Source organism: Grus americana, chromosome 32 (genome assembly GCF_028858705.1).
Source record: "Grus americana isolate bGruAme1 chromosome 32, bGruAme1.mat, whole genome shotgun sequence".
Taxonomy (NCBI): Eukaryota; Metazoa; Chordata; class Aves; order Gruiformes; family Gruidae; genus Grus; species Grus americana.
Genome location: NC_072883.1, coordinates 1,801,514 through 1,818,367, shown reverse-complemented (window position 1 = coordinate 1,818,367; position 16,854 = coordinate 1,801,514). Strand labels below are relative to the sequence as shown.

At 57.2% G+C, this 16,854-nt stretch overlaps 3 protein-coding genes across 4 annotated transcripts; all 3 read right to left on the bottom strand.

Moving 5' to 3' along the window:
• Positions 1–273: 273 nt before the first annotated feature.
• On the bottom strand, positions 274–5,754 carry LOC129198425 (butyrophilin subfamily 3 member A2-like). The gene is made up of 9 exons (XM_054807727.1): positions 5,689–5,754; positions 5,077–5,200; positions 4,419–4,578; positions 4,020–4,104; positions 3,211–3,558; positions 2,188–2,472; positions 1,789–1,893; positions 1,553–1,573; positions 274–882 (listed from the first exon to the last, which is right to left on the bottom strand). Exons 4-9 carry the CDS (start codon positions 4,096–4,098, stop codon positions 845–847), a joined length of 876 nt encoding a protein of 291 aa, XP_054663702.1. The 5' UTR covers positions 4,099–4,104; positions 4,419–4,578; positions 5,077–5,200; positions 5,689–5,754; the 3' UTR covers positions 274–844.
• On the bottom strand, positions 4,704–11,572 carry LOC129198265 (butyrophilin subfamily 3 member A2-like). Its single transcript, XM_054807415.1, has 12 exons — positions 11,451–11,572; positions 10,839–10,962; positions 10,181–10,340; positions 9,782–9,866; positions 8,973–9,320; positions 7,950–8,234; positions 7,551–7,655; positions 7,315–7,335; positions 6,621–6,644; positions 5,689–5,721; positions 5,136–5,200; positions 4,704–4,811 (listed from the first exon to the last, which is right to left on the bottom strand). Exons 4-12 carry the CDS (start codon positions 9,858–9,860, stop codon positions 4,704–4,706), a joined length of 1,068 nt encoding a protein of 355 aa, XP_054663390.1. The 5' UTR covers positions 9,861–9,866; positions 10,181–10,340; positions 10,839–10,962; positions 11,451–11,572.
• A 225-nt stretch (positions 11,573–11,797) lies between these two features.
• LOC129198429 (myelin-oligodendrocyte glycoprotein-like) lies at positions 11,798–16,129 on the bottom strand. Of its 2 annotated transcripts, XM_054807739.1 has the most exons (6): positions 15,905–16,129; positions 15,524–15,590; positions 14,735–15,082; positions 13,313–13,417; positions 13,077–13,097; positions 11,798–12,406 (listed from the first exon to the last, which is right to left on the bottom strand). In XM_054807739.1, exons 2-6 carry the CDS (start codon positions 15,576–15,578, stop codon positions 12,369–12,371), a joined length of 567 nt encoding a protein of 188 aa, XP_054663714.1. In that variant the 5' UTR covers positions 15,579–15,590; positions 15,905–16,129; the 3' UTR covers positions 11,798–12,368. The 2 variants fall into 2 exon arrangements, with proteins under 2 accessions (XP_054663714.1, XP_054663716.1); XM_054807741.1 differs by lacking the exon at positions 13,077–13,097.
• Between the last annotated feature and the right edge of the window lie 725 nt (positions 16,130–16,854).

The following is a 16,854-nucleotide window of genomic DNA, read 5'->3' as shown; positions in this document are numbered from 1 at the left end:
CCCCAGCAAGTCTGGGCAGAGGAGAGGGTCCAGGCGTGGGCTGGTGTCCCCGAGCTGCCCACCCTGCCAGGCACATCGCCTTGGACTTTCCCAGAGCCAGGGGCTGCAGGGATGGAGAGGACGGGCAAGGAGGGAAAGGGCCTGTCTCGATCTAGTGTCGGAGACGTTTCGATATGATCCCAAGAGCAAGATTAAGACACAAACGAGGTCAAATACTGTATACTGGAAACAGTTTTTATTATGAAAAAAGTAATAAAAAAAGGTGAAGGTAACCAATAAGAGCGACAGGACAGAGCAGAAAAGAAAGGCAGAAAACCAAGCAAGACTCTGGGATAGAAAAATAAGAATAGTCACTGCCATGGATCCACAGCGTCTCGGGGGTCCAAATTTCTCATTCTGTGGTGGTGGGTGGAGGTGCAAAACCACAGCGTCTTGTGGGTGAAGGCAGGAATCCACAGCATTTCGGGGGCCCAAATCTCTCATTCTGTGATGGTGGGCGAAGGTGCGGACCCCCTCATCTTGGCAGTTCCCTTTTATACCAGTGGTGGTTTTCACCACAGCACATGCGACACGGCTCAGTGTTCCTGCACACGTGCACACACTTCTTGCAGTTCCAGCCCTGTTCTTCACACAGCTGTCATCTGACTGAGCTGCCCATGACCCCGAAGGGCGTTTTTCACAGGTTGAAAGTCTCTATGCCCCGGCTATCGTCCTTATCCCACTCAGTAGCTGGAGGGGATTTCTGCTTGAGCAAGCAATCTTTGAGACAAATGTTCTTACAGTCCGGTCTCTCACAGGGCCGAGCACACAGCACCCGGGACAGGACTCCATGCCATGACAGAGCTCACAGACACTCACCCTTCAGTCCTGCAACTGTTGTCTCTGGAAAGCAAAACCAAAAGCACTAAGTGATCAGAGGGGACAGCTTCTCATGCCATGGCTGCTCCCACAGGAGCAAACAGAGTTTGGGCAGATCCCCAACTCTTTGCCTGGGGAATTGGAAAAGACCACCTTGCTCCTGGGAAGGGCTCCCTGCCCTCCTATCCCCCCGTCAGCCCACCCAGGCACTCTGGACTTAAGCCTGACTCAAAGATTGAAGGCTCAGCCTGCTTGAAGCTAACTGAATACTGGGAAAACATCTGGAAATTGCTGCTCCAGATTAAGGATCAGCAAGGCACAGCTTCGAGCAAGGTTTTCATGACTGGGCAGAATATGAGATGGATGCAGCACTCTGCACCATGCCACCAAAGAGCCAAGGAACATGAAGGGTGATGAGGGGAGGACATTCCTTTCCATCAGCACCAGCACAGGAGAGGGCAGACGTGCAGCTCGGTCTCTGCTCCCCTCATTGATCCCCGTTTCTTTCCATGGGGCAGGACATGTCCCATGCCCAGTGAAGCCCACACCCCCAGAGCTCTCCTGCCCCATTTTGGACTCCGTCAACCCAGATGAATGGCCAGAGAATGGTGAAGAGCCATCCAAACCCAAGTCCCTCCCAGGGGGGCTCCTTTGCCTGGAGGTTTTGCTGGGGGAAGGGGCCACAAGGACTCACCCAGCTCTCTGGACTGCAGCACTGAAAAGCAAAGGCAGAGGAAGAGGGGGTCAGGACAGCAGCTGGCTTCATCCCTGGGAACATCTCAAGAGGGCCTCTTGGACCTTCCCACCAGACAGACAGTCTGGCCCTGTTCCCTGTCCTCCTCACCACACCCCAACTTGTGCTTGTGCCCTTCCTTCTGTTGCCCAAAGAGCTTTTTGGTGAAGGCAAAACATTCTTCTGGCACCACTTACCTTTCCTTCTCCACAGATAAGCAGCGAGGCCAAGGAACACCACTAAAAGCAGGAGGACCACACCCACACCAACCATCCAGGGACGGGCATTGTGGAAAAAGGGAGCTGAGAAACAAAACCATCAGCAGGAAAAGGGATGGTTTTAGAGTCCCGTGTTTGAGCAGAAGAAGAAAAAGACAAATGCCCCAAAGCTCTAGCTCACAAGCCCCTTGTCCTGGGAGCCCTGGCCTCAAGGGGACATAGTCCTCTCTCTCCCCTGCACATACCAATGCTCACCTGAAGCTCACGAGGCTCCAGTTCTCTCGTGTGCTAAAACTGATGTGAAGGTGCACACCCCTCCCGTGCCCCCACACCCCACATCTTGCACCGGGAACCCCAGATCAAAGCTGCTCAAAGCACCTGAGATGTGCAGGGACGTCTCCTGCTCCTGGTTGAGGCGGCTGTTCCTGACCACGCAGGACCACTTCCCAAGTCTGTTCCCATTGGACACAACGATGACGCCTTCGATGCCAAATAGGCCCCTCGCATCTGAGGAATGACTCTGGGAGACTGAGGGGAGATGCTGCCCATCAGGATCTTTCCACAGCACCTCCGGCTGTGGGTACCAGCCGGCCGATCGACACACCATCCGCATGCCTCCATCCTTGTAAGCCTCCAGGGAGAGCTGAGGGCAAGAGCCAGTGGCTGGGGAAGAGCCCGTAGTTGGGGTCAGTGTGGGATGGACTCAACTCAAAGGTGACAACCGAATCCAATAGCAGACACATCATGGGTCCCACCAGGGTTGCAGAACCGGCCCCCAAAAATACACCAACTTGTGCAGGAACCACAGAGCATTGATGCCAAACAGCCCCAGATCTCCCACAAAACAGCCCAGCAGAGCAAGACCCAGCTGCCGAGCTTCAGCGCCTCAAGGCAGCGTCTGCACCGAACCATCTTCATTCAAGAAGCCCCAACACTTCCAGACAACGTGCCAGGTTGCCTACGGCACAAAGGGCAAAGCCAAAGCAAAGATCCAGCTGCTCAGAGCCAGGAAGAGGTCTCTTCCCAACTCCACACCTAACAGCGTCAGGTCCCAGCCTTGGCTTGGCTGGCAGCCCCAGCTCTCAGCCCAAGGAGCTGCTCAGCACATTGTCCCCAGGGTCTTCACACCATCACCAGGACACCCTTCACAGGCACCGCACACACCCAGCAAAGCCACCACAGCCATGCTGCTCTGCCCCAAAACCACCTCCAGCACCACCTGCGTGCTCCCTCCTGGGCAGGCACTGCAGGCAACAGCCCCCTCGCACCCCACTTCTTTCAATGGCTCCTGTCCTTCGGCACCTCATCCACACACCTGAGGATGGGACAGAGCTCTGGGAGGGACACACAAACCCAGGGACACGCGCACCAGCCCCTGCAAACACCACACGCACCACAAACCTGCCACCTCCAGCTTCACCGTAGCTTCTCCATAAGAGGCACCATCTGTCACAGTGCAGACGTACTGACCATCATCAGAGGGTCTCAACCCAGAGATTCGCAAGTCCAGGCGTCCACGGGAGAGACCATCCCTGACCAACTCTGTCCTCCCAACATATTCCCTCAGCTGTTCACTGTACAGGTCCTCTCCATTTCGGTAGTGGTGCACCGTTTTGGAGAACCGGGGCCGGATCCACCTGATGTCCAAGCTCCGAGTGTCCATGCTGGGGGACAAGTGACATGGCAGCACGACGTCCTGCCCCACAGTGACTTGGAGAGAGTGGCCTGGTCCCACCACGCTGAAGTCAGCTTGGTGATGGAGAAGGACACAGAGACACAGAGATTGCGCCTATGTTAATTTAGGGGCATTGCATGGCAAGGGGTGAGCTTGGCGTGACCTTGGTGCACGCTCCATCCCACGGGCGTTGCTTTGCCCTCCCCATGGTCCAAAGACAGTGGAGAAAGTGGCGAGGGAGTGGGAGGACTGGAAGGAGAAGGAGGTTTCCTGGGAGCGGGAACGTGCTCCAGAAAACGACCTCCACCCCAGCCAGCCCTGCTGCAAGCCAGAAACGTTTGAGGGGAGCGCTGCAGGACGGGTCTGAAGATGCCCCCAGGGCAAGGGACGTATTGCAGAAAGAGCCCAAGGGAAAGCAAAACCCATGCGGGGCCCAGCTCTGGGCTCGGCTCCCCTCACCCCATGGCAGCTCCCCTGCCCCACAGCTGCCCCCCAGAGTGGGCAAAACCCCCCGCCAGCCCTGCAGGATCCCTACCTGATCCCAGCCGCAGGACGTGGAGAGTCACCAAATAACTCAGAAGGCCCCCGGGGCTCGCGGGGAGCCACATCTGCATGCGGAGCTGGAGAAGAGGGAGGGGAAGGGAGGCAGAAGGAGAGCAATGGGGGGTTTTCTAGAGCTGCTGGAGAGGGGATGGGGAAGAAGGGCTGCATGTGCCCCCAAAGAGGCTCCGGAAATCCCACCAAACCACCTGCACCAGCACCCCAACGGTGGAACAAACCGTTGCTCCAGGGCAGGAAGGGACCGCACACAGCTCCCCGGTGCAGCCCCCTGCTCTGCCCCACTCCCCCTCACCAGCATTTATTCCAAATCCCTGACAAGACTCTAAAGGAGAGGAAATATTCTAAATCCCCTGTGGAAAGAAAACTCACTCACCGGACGGGCACGAGCTGCGGGAGGCACCAGGCTGCCCAGTAAATCCAACCTTTGTGTAGTTTCAGGTGCAGAATTCCTGCCTGTGCGAGTGACTTCAGTCTCCTTCCCCCATGCAATGAGCTGAGGTTCCGTATTTTCAACACTGATGTTCGAAAACCTTCTGACCAGAAATAGCAAAAATAGTGATGTGAGTTTCACATATTCAAATTATGCAAATTATCTGCGTCCTGATGAGGGGGAGTGAGCGAGCAGCTGCGTGGTGCCCATCTGCTGGCTGGGGTACAATCACGACACCACCCAAAACCAGGGATGGATGGTCTCTGCATTGAATGAGGCTGGTGGGAAAGTGAAGATCTCGACCCCATTGTCAGCATCAATGAAAGTCACCAGCCCCTGCGTGCAGTCCAGACGGACCCAGAATCTCCTGGGGACCCGGCCCAGGGACAGAGGACGAGAGGTGAGAGACACAAAGTGCCTTTCCCAGTGCCCCACTCCCCAGATCCCTCCTGCAGGGCTCAGGGCCGTATCCCCCTTCCTGTCCACAGAGTCCCTGGCCACCCCCACAGCCCACCAGGAATCACCTCCCACCTCCCCCTTCACCTCCACCCCCCAGCAGTGCCTCCCCTCCCTGAACCCCTCCTGGCCCAGCACACAGCACCGAGTGTCAAATCTCTCAGGGGTGTCGGGCAGGTCCTGCCGTGCTCTTCCCCTTCTCACACTTCTCCCATCCGCTGACAGGACAAGTTCAGGATGAGCCGAGTTTGGATCCAGGGTCACCACGTCTGCAGGGGACAGGAGGAGCCAGAGCATCAGGGGCAGAGCTGCGTCGTGGGCAGGGTTTGAGCACCCTGGGGCCAGGCTCTGCCCCGCGGGGCAGCACACGGGGCATCTCCTTCCTCCTAGAGATGCCCATGACGGGGCCGGCCCCAGCACGGCCACGGCCCAGCTGGGTCCCCTGGGAACAGGCAACGGTGGGGCTGCAGCCCCAGCAGGGAGGAGCAGCATGGGGAGGCAGTGGCTGGGTCTGGGCAGTGCACGGGCTCTCAGGGGGGTGGCAGAGGGCTCCTCTTGGCCCCAGGGATGCCACTCACAATGCCTTGGAAAGGCAAGAAAAGGGGCTGGAGAACAGGCTAGTGCCCTGCTCGGGGGTGTCTGAGTCACCAAACACACCCAGGCATGGCCAGTCCCGGGCACTGCCCAGCCCAGATGCCCCTTGCACACAAGCACAGGGAGGAGAACCACCCAGAATGGCAATAAAATACGCGATTACCTGGATGATGGGGAAGCAGAAACTTTCTCCAGGCTACAAAGAGAGACAAGAGCTGGTCACATCCCCCAGCCGGTCCCCAGCAAGTCTGGGCAGAGGAGAGGGTCCAGGCGTGGGCTGGTGTCCCCGAGCTGCCCACCCTGCCAGGCACATCGCCTTGGACTTTCCCAGAGCCAGGGGCTGCAGGGATGGAGAGGACGGGCAAGGAGGGAAAGGGCCTGTCTCGATCTAGTGTCGGAGACGTTTCGATATGATCCCAAGAGCAAGATTAAGACACAAACGAGGTCAAATACTGTATACTGGAAACAGTTTTTATTATGAAAAAAGTAATAAAAAAAGGTGAAGGTAACCAATAAGAGCGACAGGACAGAGCAGAAAAGAAAGGCAGAAAACCAAGCAAGACTCTGGGATAGAAAAATAAGAATAGTCACTGCCATGGATCCACAGCGTCTCGGGGGTCCAAATTTCTCATTCTGTGGTGGTGGGTGGAGGTGCAAAACCACAGCGTCTTGTGGGTGAAGGCAGGAATCCACAGCATTTCGGGGGCCCAAATCTCTCATTCTGTGATGGTGGGCGAAGGTGCGGACCCCCTCATCTTGGCAGTTCCCTTTTATACCAGTGGTGGTTTTCACCACAGCACATGCGACACGGCTCAGTGTTCCTGCACACGTGCACACACTTCTTGCAGTTCCAGCCCTGTTCTTCACACAGCTGTCATCTGACTGAGCTGCCCATGACCCCGAAGGGCGTTTTTCACAGGTTGAAAGTCTCTATGCCCCGGCTATCGTCCTTATCCCACTCAGTAGCTGGAGGGGATTTCTGCTTGAGCAAGCAATCTTTGAGACAAATGTTCTTACAGTCCGGTCTCTCACAGGGCCGAGCACACAGCACCCGGGACAGGACTCCATGCCATGACAGAGCTCACAGACACTCACCCTTCAGTCCTGCAACTGTTGTCTCTGGAAAGCAAAACCAAAAGCACTAAGTGATCAGAGGGGACAGCTTCTCATGCCATGGCTGCTCCCACAGGAGCAAACAGAGTTTGGGCAGATCCCCAACTCTTTGCCTGGGGAATTGGAAAAGACCACCTTGCTCCTGGGAAGGGCTCCCTGCCCTCCTATCCCCCCGTCAGCCCACCCAGGCACTCTGGACTTAAGCCTGACTCAAAGATTGAAGGCTCAGCCTGCTTGAAGCTAACTGAATACTGGGAAAACATCTGGAAATTGCTGCTCCAGATTAAGGATCAGCAAGGCACAGCTTCGAGCAAGGTTTTCATGACTGGGCAGAATATGAGATGGATGCAGCACTCTGCACCATGCCACCAAAGAGCCAAGGAACATGAAGGGTGATGAGGGGAGGACATTCCTTTCCATCAGCACCAGCACAGGAGAGGGCAGACGTGCAGCTCGGTCTCTGCTCCCCTCATTGATCCCCGTTTCTTTCCATGGGGCAGGACATGTCCCATGCCCAGTGAAGCCCACACCCCCAGAGCTCTCCTGCCCCATTTTGGACTCCGTCAACCCAGATGAATGGCCAGAGAATGGTGAAGAGCCATCCAAACCCAAGTCCCTCCCAGGGGGGCTCCTTTGCCTGGAGGTTTTGCTGGGGGAAGGGGCCACAAGGACTCACCCAGCTCTCTGGACTGCAGCACTGAAAAGCAAAGGCAGAGGAAGAGGGGGTCAGGACAGCAGCTGGCTTCATCCCTGGGAACATCTCAAGAGGGCCTCTTGGACCTTCCCACCAGACAGACAGTCTGGCCCTGTTCCCTGTCCTCCTCACCACACCCCAACTTGTGCTTGTGCCCTTCCTTCTGTTGCCCAAAGAGCTTTTTGGTGAAGGCAAAACATTCTTCTGGCACCACTTACCTTTCCTTCTCCACAGATAAGCAGCGAGGCCAAGGAACACCACTAAAAGCAGGAGGACCACACCCACACCAACCATCCAGGGACGGGCATTGTGGAAAAAGGGAGCTGAGAAACAAAACCATCAGCAGGAAAAGGGATGGTTTTAGAGTCCCGTGTTTGAGCAGAAGAAGAAAAAGACAAATGCCCCAAAGCTCTAGCTCACAAGCCCCTTGTCCTGGGAGCCCTGGCCTCAAGGGGACATAGTCCTCTCTCTCCCCTGCACATACCAATGCTCACCTGAAGCTCACGAGGCTCCAGTTCTCTCGTGTGCTAAAACTGATGTGAAGGTGCACACCCCTCCCGTGCCCCCACACCCCACATCTTGCACCGGGAACCCCAGATCAAAGCTGCTCAAAGCACCTGAGATGTGCAGGGACGTCTCCTGCTCCTGGTTGAGGCGGCTGTTCCTGACCACGCAGGACCACTTCCCAAGTCTGTTCCCATTGGACACAACGATGACGCCTTCGATGCCAAATAGGCCCCTCGCATCTGAGGAATGACTCTGGGAGACTGAGGGGAGATGCTGCCCATCAGGATCTTTCCACAGCACCTCCGGCTGTGGGTACCAGCCGGCCGATCGACACACCATCCGCATGCCTCCATCCTTGTAAGCCTCCAGGGAGAGCTGAGGGCAAGAGCCAGTGGCTGGGGAAGAGCCCGTAGTTGGGGTCAGTGTGGGATGGACTCAACTCAAAGGTGACAACCGAATCCAATAGCAGACACATCATGGGTCCCACCAGGGTTGCAGAACCGGCCCCCAAAAATACACCAACTTGTGCAGGAACCACAGAGCATTGATGCCAAACAGCCCCAGATCTCCCACAAAACAGCCCAGCAGAGCAAGACCCAGCTGCCGAGCTTCAGCGCCTCAAGGCAGCGTCTGCACCGAACCATCTTCATTCAAGAAGCCCCAACACTTCCAGACAACGTGCCAGGTTGCCTACGGCACAAAGGGCAAAGCCAAAGCAAAGATCCAGCTGCTCAGAGCCAGGAAGAGGTCTCTTCCCAACTCCACACCTAACAGCGTCAGGTCCCAGCCTTGGCTTGGCTGGCAGCCCCAGCTCTCAGCCCAAGGAGCTGCTCAGCACATTGTCCCCAGGGTCTTCACACCATCACCAGGACACCCTTCACAGGCACCGCACACACCCAGCAAAGCCACCACAGCCATGCTGCTCTGCCCCAAAACCACCTCCAGCACCACCTGCGTGCTCCCTCCTGGGCAGGCACTGCAGGCAACAGCCCCCTCGCACCCCACCTCTTTCAATGGCTCCTGTCCTTCGGCACCTCATCCACACACCTGAGGATGGGACAGAGCTCTGGGAGGGACACACAAACCCAGGGACACGCGCACCAGCCCCTGCAAACACCACACGCACCACAAACCTGCCACCTCCAGCTTCACCGTAGCTTCTCCATAAGAGGCACCATCTGTCACAGTGCAGACGTACTGACCATCATCAGAGGGTCTCAACCCAGAGATTCGCAAGTCCAGGCGTCCACGGGAGAGACCATCCCTGACCAACTCTGTCCTCCCAACATATTCCCTCAGCTGTTCACTGTACAGGTCCTCTCCATTTCGGTAGTGGTGCACCGTTTTGGAGAACCGGGGCCGGATCCACCTGATGTCCAAGCTCCGAGTGTCCATGCTGGGGGACAAGTGACATGGCAGCACGACGTCCTGCCCCACAGTGACTTGGAGAGAGTGGCCTGGTCCCACCACGCTGAAGTCAGCTTGGTGATGGAGAAGGACACAGAGACACAGAGATTGCGCCTATGTTAATTTAGGGGCATTGCATGGCAAGGGGTGAGCTTGGCGTGACCTTGGTGCACGCTCCATCCCATGGGCGTTGCTTTGCCCTCCCCATGGTCCAAAGACAGTGGAGAAAGTGGCGAGGGAGTGGGAGGACTGGAAGGAGAAGGAGGTTTCCTGGGAGCGGGAACGTGCTCCAGAAAACGACCTCCACCCCAGCCAGCCCTGCTGCAAGCCAGAAACGTTTGAGGGGAGCGCTGCAGGACGGGTCTGAAGATGCCCCCAGGGCAAGGGACGTATTGCAGAAAGAGCCCAAGGGAAAGCAAAACCCATGCGGGGCCCAGCTCTGGGCTCGGCTCCCCTCACCCCATGGCAGCTCCCCTGCCCCACAGCTGCCCCCCAGAGTGGGCAAAACCCCCCGCCAGCCCTGCAGGATCCCTACCTGATCCCAGCCGCAGGACGTGGAGAGTCACCAAATAACTCAGAAGGCCCCCGGGGCTCGCGGGGAGCCACATCTGCATGCGGAGCTGGAGAAGAGGGAGGGGAAGGGAGGCAGAAGGAGAGCAATGGGGGGTTTTCTAGAGCTGCTGGAGAGGGGATGGGGAAGAAGGGCTGCATGTGCCCCCAAAGAGGCTCCGGAAATCCCACCAAACCACCTGCACCAGCACCCCAACGGTGGAACAAACCGTTGCTCCAGGGCAGGAAGGGACCGCACACAGCTCCCCGGTGCAGCCCCCTGCTCTGCCCCACTCCCCCTCACCAGCATTTATTCCAAATCCCTGACAAGACTCTAAAGGAGAGGAAATATTCTAAATCCCCTGTGGAAAGAAAACTCACTCACCGGACGGGCACGAGCTGCGGGAGGCACCAGGCTGCCCAGTAAATCCAACCTTTGTGTAGTTTCAGGTGCAGAATTCCTGCCTGTGCGAGTGACTTCAGTCTCCTTCCCCCATGCAATGAGCTGAGGTTCCGTATTTTCAACACTGATGTTCGAAAACCTTCTGACCAGAAATAGCAAAAATAGTGATGTGAGTTTCACATATTCAAATTATGCAAATTATCTGCGTCCTGATGAGGGGGAGTGAGCGAGCAGCTGCGTGGTGCCCATCTGCTGGCTGGGGTACAATCACGACACCACCCAAAACCAGGGATGGATGGTCTCTGCATTGAATGAGGCTGGTGGGAAAGTGAAGATCTCGACCCCATTGTCAGCATCAATGAAAGTCACCAGCCCCTGCGTGCAGTCCAGACGGACCCAGAATCTCCTGGGGACCCGGCCCAGGGACAGAGGACGAGAGGTGAGAGACACAAAGTGCCTTTCCCAGTGCCCCACTCCCCAGATCCCTCCTGCAGGGCTCAGGGCCGTATCCCCCTTCCTGTCCACAGAGTCCCTGGCCACCCCCACAGCCCACCAGGAATCACCTCCCACCTCCCCCTTCACCTCCACCCCCCAGCAGTGCCTCCCCTCCCTGAACCCCTCCTGGCCCAGCACACAGCACCGAGTGTCAAATCTCTCAGGGGTGTCGGGCAGGTCCTGCCGTGCTCTTCCCCTTCTCACACTTCTCCCATCCGCTGACAGGACAAGTTCAGGATGAGCCGAGTTTGGATCCAGGGTCACCACGTCTGCAGGGGACAGGAGGAGCCAGAGCATCAGGGGCAGAGCTGCGTCGTGGGCAGGGTTTGAGCACCCTGGGGCCAGGCTCTGCCCCGCGGGGCAGCACACGGGGCATCTCCTTCCTCCTAGAGATGCCCATGACGGGGCCGGCCCCAGCACGGCCACGGCCCAGCTGGGTCCCCTGGGAACAGGCAACGGTGGGGCTGCAGCCCCAGCAGGGAGGAGCAGCATGGGGAGGCAGTGGCTGGGTCTGGGCAGTGCACGGGCTCTCAGGGGGGTGGCAGAGGGCTCCTCTTGGCCCCAGGGATGCCACTCACAATGCCTTGGAAAGGCAAGAAAAGGGGCTGGAGAACAGGCTAGTGCCCTGCTCGGGGGTGTCTGAGTCACCAAACACACCCAGGCATGGCCAGTCCCGGGCACTGCCCAGCCCAGATGCCCCTTGCACACAAGCACAGGGAGGAGAACCACCCAGAATGGCAATAAAATACGCGATTACCTGGATGATGGGGAAGCAGAAACTTTCTCCAGGCTACAAAGAGAGACAAGAGCTGGTCACATCCCCCAGCCGGTCCCCAGCAAGTCTGGGCAGAGGAGAGGGTCCAGGCGTGGGCTGGTGTCCCCGAGCTGCCCACCCTGCCAGGCACATCGCCTTGGACTTTCCCAGAGCCAGGGGCTGCAGGGATGGAGAGGACGGGCAAGGAGGGAAAGGGCCTGTCTCGATCTAGTGTCGGAGACGTTTCGATATGATCCCAAGAGCAAGATTAAGACACAAACGAGGTCAAATACTGTATACTGGAAACAGTTTTTATTATGAAAAAAGTAATAAAAAAAGGTGAAGGTAACCAATAAGAGCGACAGGACAGAGCAGAAAAGAAAGGCAGAAAACCAAGCAAGACTCTGGGATAGAAAAATAAGAATAGTCACTGCCATGGATCCACAGCGTCTCGGGGGTCCAAATTTCTCATTCTGTGGTGGTGGGTGGAGGTGCAAAACCACAGCGTCTTGTGGGTGAAGGCAGGAATCCACAGCATTTCGGGGGCCCAAATCTCTCATTCTGTGATGGTGGGCGAAGGTGCGGACCCCCTCATCTTGGCAGTTCCCTTTTATACCAGTGGTGGTTTTCACCACAGCACATGCGACACGGCTCAGTGTTCCTGCACACGTGCACACACTTCTTGCAGTTCCAGCCCTGTTCTTCACACAGCTGTCATCTGACTGAGCTGCCCATGACCCCGAAGGGCGTTTTTCACAGGTTGAAAGTCTCTATGCCCCGGCTATCGTCCTTATCCCACTCAGTAGCTGGAGGGGATTTCTGCTTGAGCAAGCAATCTTTGAGACAAATGTTCTTACAGTCCGGTCTCTCACAGGGCCGAGCACACAGCACCCGGGACAGGACTCCATGCCATGACAGAGCTCACAGACACTCACCCTTCAGTCCTGCAACTGTTGTCTCTGGAAAGCAAAACCAAAAGCACTAAGTGATCAGAGGGGACAGCTTCTCATGCCATGGCTGCTCCCACAGGAGCAAACAGAGTTTGGGCAGATCCCCAACTCTTTGCCTGGGGAATTGGAAAAGACCACCTTGCTCCTGGGAAGGGCTCCCTGCCCTCCTATCCCCCCGTCAGCCCACCCAGGCACTCTGGACTTAAGCCTGACTCAAAGATTGAAGGCTCAGCCTGCTTGAAGCTAACTGAATACTGGGAAAACATCTGGAAATTGCTGCTCCAGATTAAGGATCAGCAAGGCACAGCTTCGAGCAAGGTTTTCATGACTGGGCAGAATATGAGATGGATGCAGCACTCTGCACCATGCCACCAAAGAGCCAAGGAACATGAAGGGTGATGAGGGGAGGACATTCCTTTCCATCAGCACCAGCACAGGAGAGGGCAGACGTGCAGCTCGGTCTCTGCTCCCCTCATTGATCCCCGTTTCTTTCCATGGGGCAGGACATGTCCCATGCCCAGTGAAGCCCACACCCCCAGAGCTCTCCTGCCCCATTTTGGACTCCGTCAACCCAGATGAATGGCCAGAGAATGGTGAAGAGCCATCCAAACCCAAGTCCCTCCCAGGGGGGCTCCTTTGCCTGGAGGTTTTGCTGGGGGAAGGGGCCACAAGGACTCACCCAGCTCTCTGGACTGCAGCACTGAAAAGCAAAGGCAGAGGAAGAGGGGGTCAGGACAGCAGCTGGCTTCATCCCTGGGAACATCTCAAGAGGGCCTCTTGGACCTTCCCACCAGACAGACAGTCTGGCCCTGTTCCCTGTCCTCCTCACCACACCCCAACTTGTGCTTGTGCCCTTCCTTCTGTTGCCCAAAGAGCTTTTTGGTGAAGGCAAAACATTCTTCTGGCACCACTTACCTTTCCTTCTCCACAGATAAGCAGCGAGGCCAAGGAACACCACTAAAAGCAGGAGGACCACACCCACACCAACCATCCAGGGACGGGCATTGTGGAAAAAGGGAGCTGAGAAACAAAACCATCAGCAGGAAAAGGGATGGTTTTAGAGTCCCGTGTTTGAGCAGAAGAAGAAAAAGACAAATGCCCCAAAGCTCTAGCTCACAAGCCCCTTGTCCTGGGAGCCCTGGCCTCAAGGGGACATAGTCCTCTCTCTCCCCTGCACATACCAATGCTCACCTGAATCGCACGAGGCTCCAGTTCTCTCGTGTGCTAAAACTGATGTGAAGGTGCACACCCCTCCCGTGCCCCCACACCCCACATCTTGCACCGGGAACCCCAGATCAAAGCTGCTCAAAGCACCTGAGATGTGCAGGGACGTCTCCTGCTCCTGGTTGAGGCGGCTGTTCCTGACCACGCAGGACCACTTCCCATGTCTGTTCCCATTGGACACAACGATGACGCCTTCGATGCCAAATAGGCCCCTCGCATCTGAGGAATGACTCTGGGAGACTGAGGGGAGATGCTGCCCATCAGGATCTTTCCACAGCACCTCCGGCTGTGGGTACCAGCCGGCCGATCGACACACCATCCGCATGCCTCCGTCCTTGTAAGCCTCCAGGGAGAGCTGAGGGCAAGAGCCAGTGGCTGGGGAAGAGCCCGTAGTTGGGGTCAGTGTGGGATGGACTCAACTCAAAGGTGACAACCGAATCCAATAGCAGACACATCATGGGTCCCACCAGGGTTGCAGAACCGGCCCCCAAAAATACACCAACTTGTGCAGGAACCACAGAGCATTGATGCCAAACAGCCCCAGATCTCCCACAAAACAGCCCAGCAGAGCAAGACCCAGCTGCCGAGCTTCAGCGCCTCAAGGCAGCGTCTGCACCGAACCATCTTCATTCAAGAAGCCCCAACACTTCCAGACAACGTGCCAGGTTGCCTACGGCACAAAGGGCAAAGCCAAAGCAAAGATCCAGCTGCTCAGAGCCAGGAAGAGGTCTCTTCCCAACTCCACACCTAACAGCGTCAGGTCCCAGCCTTGGCTTGGCTGGCAGCCCCAGCTCTCAGCCCAAGGAGCTGCTCAGCACATTGTCCCCACGGCCTTCACAACATCACCAGGACACCCTTCACAGGCACCGCACACACCCAGCAAAGCCACCACATCCATGCCGCTCTGCCCCAAAACCACCTCCAGCACCACCTGCGTGCTCCCTCCTGGGCAGGCACTGCAGGCAACAGCCCCCTCGCACCCCACCTCTTTCAACGGCTCCTGTCCTTCGGCACCTCATCCACACACCTGAGGATGGGACAGAGCTCTGGGAGGGACACATAAACCCAGGGACACCCGCACCAGCCCCTGCAAACTCCACACCGGACACAAACCTGACACCTCCACATCCACCATAGCTTCTCCATAAGAGGCACCATCTGTCACCGTGCAGACGTACTGACCATCATCAGAGGGTCTCAACCCAGAGATTCGCAAGTCCAGGCGTCCACGGGAGAGACCATCCCTGACCACCTCTGTCCTCCCAACATATTCCCTCAGCTGTTCACTGTACAGGTCCTCTCCATTTCGGTAGTGGTGCGCCGTTTTGGAGAACCGGGGCCGGATCCACCTGATGTCCAAGCTCCGAGTGTCCATGCTGGGGGACAAGTGACATGGCAGCACGACGTCCTGCCCCACAGTGACCTGGAGAGGGCGGCCTGGTCCCACCACGCTGAAGTCAGCTTGGTGATGGAGAAGGGCACAGAGACATGGAGATTGCGCCTACGTTAATTTAGGGGCATTGCATGGCAAGGGGTGAGCTTGGCGTGACCTTGGTGCACGCTCCATCCCACGGGCATTGCTTTGCCCTCCCGGTGGTCCAAAGACACTGAAGAAACTGGAGAAGGAGGACTGGAAGGAGAAGGAGGTTTCCTGGGAGTGGGAACCTGCTCCAGAAAACGACCTCCACCCCAGCCAGCCCTGCTGCAAGCCAGAAATGTTTGAGGGGAGCGCTGCAGGACGGGACCGAAGGTGCCCCCAGGGCGAGGGACGTATTGCAGAAAACAAAACCCATGCGGGTCCCAGCTCTGGGCTGTGCTCCCCCCACCCCACGGCAGCTCCCCTGCCCCACAGCTGCCACCCAGAGTGGGAGAAACCCCCCGCCAGCCCTGCAGGATCCCTACCTGATCCCAGCCGCAGGACGTGCAGAGTCACCAAATAACTCAGGAGGAGCCACATCTGTGTCCGGAGCTGGAGAAGAGGGAGGGGAAGGGAGGCAGAGGGAGGGCGATGGGGGGTTACAGCCATCAGAGAGGGGATGGGGAAGAAGGGCTGCACCTGCCCTCAAAGTGGCTCTGGAAATCCCACCAAACCACCTGCACCAGCACCCCCATGGCAGCAGAACAAACTGTTGCTCCAGGGCAGGACAGGACCAGACACGGCTCCCCTGGTGCAGCCCCCTGCCCTGCCCCACTCCCCCTCACCAGCATTTATTCCAAATCCCTGACAAGACTCTAAAGGAAAGGACATATTCTAAATCCCCTGTGTAAAGAAAAGTCACTCACCCAACGGGCACGAGGTGCAGGAGGCACCAGGCTGCCCAATAAATCCAACCTTTGTGTAGTTTCAGGTGCAGAAAAACTGACTACAGGCTTCTTCCCCCAAGATGAGGTTTTGCATCTTCGACACCAATAGGGTAGTGATAAAATAAACTTCTAACCACAAAACAGCAAAGAAAAATACAGTTTCTCTGCCAATTCTCTGACACCTGATGATAGGGAGGAAGTGAGTGGCTGGGTGGGGCTCAGCCGCCTTCTGGTGGAAAACAACAACCCCACCCAAAACCAGGGGGGGATGCTCTTTCCATTGAATGAGGCTGGTGGGAAAGTGAAGATCTCGACCCCACTGTCGGCATCAATGAAAGTCACCAGCCCCTGCGTGCAGTCCAGACAGACCCAGAATCTCCTGGGGACCCGGCCCAGGGACAGGGGACGAGAGGTGAGAGACACAAAGTGCTCTTCGCAGTGCCCCAGTCCCCAGATCCCTCCTGCAGGGCTCAGGGCCGTATCCCCCTTCCTGTGCACAGAGTCCCTGGCCACCCCCACAGCCCACCAGGAATCACCTCCCACCTCCCCCTTCACCTCCACCCCCCAGCAGTGCCTCCCCTCCCTGAACCCCTCCTGGCCCAGCACACAGCACCGAGTGTCAAATCTCTCAGGGGTGTCAGGCAGGTCCTGCTGTGCTCTTCCCCTTCTCACACTTCTCCCATCCGCTGACAGGACAAGTTGGGAATGAGCCGAGTTTGGCTGATTTGGGATTTCAAACTGTAAACATCCAGCCCCTACTCCCAGGCCAAAGGTGCCAGCCCCAAAAGGGCTGCCTGGCCTGAGACCTCCCTCTGTCTTGGTTTAGCCCCAGCTGGCAGCTGAGCACCACGCGGCCGCTCACTCATCCCCTACTCCCCCAGTGGGATGGGGAGGAGAATGGGAAGACAAAGGCAAAGCCTTGCAGGTTG